Source organism: Doryrhamphus excisus, linkage group LG21, assembly GCF_037039965.1.
Source record: "Doryrhamphus excisus strain RoL-2023G ecotype Guam linkage group LG21, RoL_Dexc_Guam_v1.1, whole genome shotgun sequence".
NCBI classification, from domain to species: domain Eukaryota; kingdom Metazoa; phylum Chordata; class Actinopteri; order Syngnathiformes; family Syngnathidae; genus Doryrhamphus; species Doryrhamphus excisus.
Genome location: NC_136377.1, coordinates 8,829,666 through 8,836,710, shown reverse-complemented (window position 1 = coordinate 8,836,710; position 7,045 = coordinate 8,829,666). Strand labels below are relative to the sequence as shown.

Sequence of the window (7,045 nt, the reverse complement as noted above, 5' to 3'; positions counted from 1 at the left end):
TGGATGTCACTCAGTCAAGACTGAGCGCGGTGCAGTACAGGCAGAAACATATGGAAGGGTCCTTGAGCCAATATTTTGGGAGACCATCGAAATCCAACTTTTTAAGTGCAGACAAACATGCAGCAACAGCACGCCTTACTTGGCACCATTGAGACATTTCGCACCATGTTCTGACCAACAACACTTCATCTGTATTTAGTGGCGTTTGCTACATGTTGTCATTACTATGGTTTGTTTTTTTTTTAGTACCTTTTAACTCAACACATTGCATTAACGACGACACACAAAGGTAGTCCATAATATATCCATTTGCATGGCAACAATTTCAACTGAAACAAGATTTACAATGTCTTTGAATGCCTCGGGCAAATGTCAACACGTCAAGAACCACTGACCAGTTCAATATTGATTTGTATGCGATGCATATTGCACAACATATAGAGAGCACTTGATCCTATTTTTATACTGCATGGTTTCTAACCATTTTCCAAATCAGGCCTAGCCCTCATTTAATTGATGTGTAAACACATTTCTAGTCACAAGTATAAGGTAAATAAGATGGCGAGTACATGTGACAACCTTTTTTTTGTTTATAAACTTTCTGGATTTTGGTTTCAAAAAATTAGAATCTGATTTGTGCTGAAGTTATTAGCTTACACGAAAAGGAAATGCTTACTCTTTAGATGTCAGCAATTCCATTTGAACATTGCAAACACTTTTTTTTTAGCTTTTAAGTGGTAGAAAAAGTTGTATCTCTGTTAATAAGGGAAATAAACACTCAGTTCAATAGTCAAGTAGGAAAACAATGTTCAAATATGTTATTACTTGGTTTTAGCAGCCAGTTACTGTATTAATGGTGGGTAAGTGGGGTAACATCCAGCGATGAGTGACAACATGTCAGAACTGTCAGTTTGTGGAGGTTTTCTTATATTGTGGGTGATGCTTCCGTGGAGTTAAACCATTAACAGTTAGATTTCTTTTTATACAGTAGAGTTCAATAGATTTGTTATTCTCACGACTTGTACATCAATCCTCGTCTCCATCATCCGCCTGCACCTCCTCTTGCTGTTGTTGCTGCTGCTGCAGCTCGCACGCTCGCTTCTCCCGCTGCTTCTCCTGGATCTTCTTCATCTCGTCGGCGTATTTGCAGAACGTATTCCCGAATTTGGACCACACTTTGTAGGGAACCGTGATGGAGTTGCGGTACGTGGGCTTCACCTCGCTTACCCTCATGAACACGCCGTACTTGTTGGAGCCCACGTCGAAGAAGAAGCGCTTGTTGTCCACAGTCAATGACGAGCCCTCCGGCAGCTCTGCGGGCTCCTCTTCCACGCCGTAATCGTCAATAAGTTTAGCCAAAGCGTCGCGGAACTCAATAAGTCCCTGGGCCGGGAGTGCGATGGTCTGGCCCTGCGTGGATCCCAAACCGGGCCCCCGGTTGACGGTCTGCCGGATCCTCAAGAACCGCCCCCTCTGGTTCTCTTTCAGGTCCATGTAATACTTCCGATTCTCCCGCACTAGGAACTCGCTTTTGAGCGCCCGCCGCGGCTCATCCTGCACCATACCGGGGTTGCTGGGACCCAGCTGGGCGTAGTGTTCGATGAAGTCCCCCAAGTAGTCGCGGAACTCCACCGCCACCGACATGGACAGAGTGAGACGGCTCTTGTTGCCACCGGCCCCGACTTCTGCTATCTTCAAGAAGCGGCCTTTGGCGTTCTGCTTTACGTCCAAATAGAAGCGTTTGTTTTGGATGTCAACTCGCTTGGACGCCAGTTCCTGAGTCTCATGCTGGAGGCCGGAAGCCGAGCCCGCCCCTCCTGTTGCCAAGTGCATGGAACCGAAGCCTGGGCCCGTGGCCGCTCCTCCCTGCTCACTTCCACTGTCTCTGTCCGCCATGATGCTGCCTGCCTTCTCCCTCAGTCTACCGCAAAGCCTCCTCCAGTCACAGTCGGCGACGCTGCTCTCGCGAGATCTGCCGAGAGGTATACAAACATGAGGGGGGGGATTAGCATTAGCATCCGCGGGGAGAACTTTGCCTTTAAAAATGGCTACCAACAGTAAGTGATGTACTTGCTTGTCAGGAACGTTGACTGTTATATCCGCACTATCCTACACTGAACTACAGACGTGTTGTCCCCGTGTTTGTGAGCTTTTATACGTAAAAAGACGTTGCTAGCTAGCCAGCTACTGCTTCGTGTCATCTGTCATTTGCAACTGACTGACTCGGTCACGTGAAGCTAAAACAAGCAACCGCTGCGAGCTACATGTGTTACTTGTCTTTAAACGTACCATACAGGACATGAACTATGGAGTTCGACGCTATTTAAGTCAAAAAACAATTTAATTGTATAACACTGCTGACGGTCGCTAAAGAGCAAAGTGAAGCAGCGTACCTCCATTGGCGAGCTAGCAAGCTAGCTAAAGGCCGGTAACACGTAGATGGCAATAATGTGCATTTGACGTTCCACGTGAATACAAGGCAGCACATTCATCGAAGAGCATGTTGGCCTTGCATGGTTATCGTGTATGTGACGTTAGCGCAACGTGGGCTTTGTTACACGAATGAGGAGCACAACGTGGACCCACAGAAGAGCTCTTCTACAGCACTGACTCCTTCTCTCAATAAGGACTCTTGCCTTTAATATATCTTACACCTGTCTCCATCTCGCAATGACAGTACAGTTATGTTATATTAATTGACATATGAGGAATATGTTTAAATACAATCTGAAGCACAATTCCACCAGCAAAGCCCATTGTCAATTAACATGCACCAGTTATTGTAATGATCACATTTAATGTAGCACAAATCAGTTTACTAAATATACACGCTTTTATTATACTTGTCACAGTTGGATTTGTACGTAGGACAAATAAATGGAACAACTGGTACTGAATATGGCTACAAAGTAGCAAATAGCCAATAATCTCTCTATGTTAAATGATAGAAAAACGTAAATAAATGCAAATGTACTGCAGGTATGTCTAAAATCAAGCTAGTCAATGATAACGAAGATTTATGTACCTAAAACCACAGGAAAACATAAGTAAATATATACTGCAGTTATACTTTCTGTATCTCAAACAATAGGAAAAGTATACACAATGGTGTCTACAATTTATAGTAAATAAGCTAGAGTTTCTGTACCTCAAATTATATTATTAAAAGTAGATAAGCCTTAAATGATAGGAAACCGTAAGTAAATGCGTACTGCAGTTGTATCATTAATAGACAAAAATAGGCTATTTGAGAGGCCCAAATTAAAGAAAATGTTATTGAAATGCCATAAAAAAATACAATAATAAATATAAAAAATGCTTCCACGGCAAGTAAATAGAAAGCAACCTGCCAAGTTCAATGTCTGAGGTAACTGTGACATTTGAAGTCATATTATGAAACTCCGTTTCTTTCAATGACAGCAATGTTAAAACGAATCAAATTCTGCTCCTTTGAAGGACTATTCTAAAGCAGTGACATTTTTATTGCACAGGTCTCCTCATGTTCAACGCTGCAGGTTGGAAGAAAAATGACAAAAAATGTTTATTCACTTTATTTAACTATTTAATTGTCCAGATCAAATGAAACAATAATCAACATATTTTGATTAACGGGATTGAAGATCCTGTCAACCATAGCTTATTTATGTTATTTTGATATTTTTCGGGATTAAACTGTATTTAAATGATATCCACATTGTTTACATTTGTTAAAAATGTGATCACAAGCGTACGATCTGAATTATTGTTTTAAAAATAGGACCTCAGTGATTAAAAAGAAGGGAATACCGTTAGGCCTTATGAATTAATCTCCAACAGGTTCACAAAGCTTAACGGATAGTTTTCTGCTTTTGTGCACACATAATAACAAATGAAAGATCGAAACACGTTTCGGCTTTTATGCGCCACTGTGGCGTTTTAATAATGATTTATATGGAATATATTTCCCCCTCGTATTCACCGCGGAAACAGGCCTCCCAAGATGTACATTAACCCTATCATGGAAGCATGTTGTATGATAATAGTAGCCGGCATTCATTCCTCCGCCCCCACATGCTATGAAGATTGCCTTGTTAGGTAGTTAGCGGTTTTCCTTTGAAAATAAAGGAAAGCCAGTTGTACATGACAATTTAATCCACGCGGGTGTGTGGGTGTGTGTTTTGCAGGTTCATTTCAGTATGTACTATGCACTGAAGAAAAACGAAATAAACGTCATGATGGAATAAAACGCATTGTATTGTATTTGCATGCAGTTTCACCCCACCCCCCAAAAAATCCAATCCACTTATCGATCATTATAAATCATAATGGTTATTCCTGCTTTCTTATTTATTTTGTATTAAGCAGTCTGTTTTGTGCAAAAGCGAGTATACAACATTTTCGTTCATGTCGTTCCCCACCTTACCCCCACATATATTTTAATAAACTACATTTGTTGTTTTGCCCATGTGATCAATTTATAATTAATTTATCGATTGGACTACATATTTATTTCATACAAATATAGGAGGATGATGCTTAATTTCATTGCACATTGCTACGAGGCCTTAGCAAAGACTCATCACGTTTGTAAAAGCTTAGTATACGACATACATAAGAGCATACAATACAAATTTAAATGATATTAAAATTGGAGCGGTTAATGTTAACCAAATCATTACATAATGTAGTTTTTGTGTGTCTATTATTGATGAAAGCAAAACTAAAACAGCTCTTACTGATGTATGATATTGGACTTTTTTTACCTACTAAAAGCGGCCCTTTTAAAGGTTTATTAATCTCGTTGCACATTTTCGATGCTATTTAGTTAAGTTTTTTTTACTGCAATGACAAAGCAGAAAGTATATCCCATAAGAGTATGTCCCTTCTCTCTCGTCGCATAATCTACAAGAAATAGAACCCTAGAGGATATCAAAAGTTGTAATAAATTGCATTTTAAGGCTTAAAAAAATAATTAAATAGAAATAATGCTTCTACTATTTCAGTGATTGGTTTATTAAATCAGTAAAATGAGGCAGCAGACGTATAGATATATAATAGCACTTCCATGACTGCTAAATTCTACTTTTAATCGCAGCAGCACAAACTTTTGTCCTAAATATCGCACAGAAATGCTGCGTGTGAGACGGAAACCCCTCCAAGTGCAACAATGGCTGGTGTGCTTGAACTCTGCAAAGCCCAACATGCTACATGCACGTTAAAAGGCCCACTATGCACTTCCAATGACACTAACACTGCAACAAAGCGTCTTTTCTTCCAGGCTGGCGCCTTTAAACAAAACCTACCTTACGCTGATTTCGCCCTTTTTAAAGCATTGGCGTGCAGCGAACAAGCCAACGGGACAAGCCGCGCATGAGGGCCTCTGCTCCGGGATCGTCTAGTCCAACGCGTCGGTGTGCTGCTGGCGCTCCCTTCCAAAGATGGACCAGGCAGAAACGGCGAGTCGTGGCACAGAGGAGACCCAGACACTCACCAAGCAGGCGCCGTACGCTCCACCTGTGATGTCAACACGCACTAGCTGTGATCTACAGGCTCTGGCTTCCTCTCCTGGCCATGTGGAGGAACTGCAGCGTCGCCTCCTGGACTCACAGGCACGACAACTCACTTTCTTTCATTATCCTGGTTCATTTTACATCACTTGACAATTTCTCAGACAACCAAATACAACATGATGTTTTCTTATCTCAAAGCAATGATATTACATCACCAGAAGATCATATAATTTATTGAGATTATATTCTCCATATGCATTTTTGTCCTCTATGATGGATAGATAAAATCTCTACAAGCAGGGACATCCTGAGCTTTCCAGTGATTTGTCCAATAAAATAGAACCAGCCTTCCAAAATGTCTTTCATACTGACCAGTATGACCAAAACATAAATGATCAGTTGAATATTTTTAAAGCAGTGAATATGAGGTTGTTGAGTTAGTATTTAAAACAAGATGCAGACATGTATGAGGTGTAACCCGGAAGAAAACTGCTTCTTGCAGTACAGCATATCCATGGTATAACCAAAAGCATGTAGCTTGAAATTGAGAAAATGTGACAACCAAAAAAAAGTTTAAAAGTGACAGTTTTCAATGTTTTTCAATGTCTAATGTTAAAAATAACTGTAAAAATATAGGCAAGGGGACTATAAACTGCTTTACATTGTAAAGCTTGTATAGTTTAAGAATGATGGGACATTGTTCATGGCCTGCAGCTCTTGGAAAGTAAAGTTTATTTTCGTTAAGAAGCAGTAGGCTACTTTAAATGTTAGATTTTAGAGGCCTATCAGGTGTCCATACATGTGACAATAAGAGCTTTTTATTAGGTACACCTGCACCATCAGACCAAATGGTAATGCCCGGAACACCTCAGATGCCTGAGCCACCATGCGGCTACCCTACCGAGGAAACTCATTTCAGCCCCTTGCATCCGTGATCTCGTTCTTTCGATCATAACCCAAAACTCGTGAGCATAGGTTAGGGCAGGAACATGGATTGACCGGTAAATTGAGAGCTTTGCCTTCCGGCTCAGTTCTCTACCACACCACAACGGTCCGGTATAGCGACCGTATTACTGCAGACGCTGCACCGATCCTCCTACCGACCTCATACTCCCACCTTCCCGGAGATATTGAACTCCTCCACCTGGGGCAGGACCTCATTCCCAACCAAGAGGGAGCACTCCACCCTTTTCCGACTTAGAACAATGGCCTCTCATTTGGAGATGCCGAGTCTCATTCTAGAAGCTTCCCATAAACGCTGATGGCCACAGCCCGAAGACGCCATCTGGACCACATTGTCCGCAAATAGCAGTGATGAGATCATAAGGCCCCCGAACCGGAATCTCTCACCACCTTGGCCGCAGAAACAAATTCTGTCCATGAAGATTATGAACAGAATTGGTGACAAAGGACAGCCTCGGCGGAGGCCAACGTGTACCGGAAACAGGCCCGACTTACTACTAGCAATGCAAACCAAGCTCCTGCTCCAGTTGTACATGGACCGAATGGTATGTAAGTAGCGTGCCACCAATCCCGTAGCCCCTTTTCCAAGTCCA

General features: G+C 41.8%; 1 protein-coding gene across 3 annotated transcripts; it reads right to left on the bottom strand.

Annotated features, from left to right (window-relative positions):
• Nucleotides 1-230: 230 nt before the first annotated feature.
• puraa (purine-rich element binding protein Aa) lies at nt 231-5,492 on the bottom strand. Of its 3 annotated transcripts, none has more exons than XM_058088330.2 (2): nt 5,283-5,492; nt 231-1,972 (listed from the first exon to the last, which is right to left on the bottom strand). In XM_058088330.2, the coding sequence occupies exon 2, from the start codon at nt 1,894-1,896 to the stop codon at nt 1,027-1,029; it is 870 nt and encodes a 289-aa protein (XP_057944313.1). In that variant the 5' UTR covers nt 1,897-1,972; nt 5,283-5,492; the 3' UTR covers nt 231-1,026. The 3 variants fall into 3 exon arrangements, with proteins under 3 accessions (XP_057944313.1, XP_057944311.2, XP_057944314.1); XM_058088328.2 differs by lacking the exon at nt 5,283-5,492 and adding an exon at nt 2,394-2,585; XM_058088331.2 differs by lacking the exon at nt 5,283-5,492 and adding an exon at nt 2,057-2,259.
• Nucleotides 5,493-7,045: the final 1,553 nt, after the last annotated feature.

Excerpts from the sequence above, each read along its gene's own strand:
- puraa (XM_058088328.2), bottom strand. The coding sequence starts at position 2,488 with ATGTGCTGCCTTGTATTCACGTGGAACGTCAAATGCACATTATTGCCA. Across the intron at positions 1,973-2,393 it reads TTGCTAGCTCGCCAATGGAG|ATCTCGCGAGAGCAGCGTCG; the intron begins GTACGCTGCTTC and ends ACCTCTCGGCAG.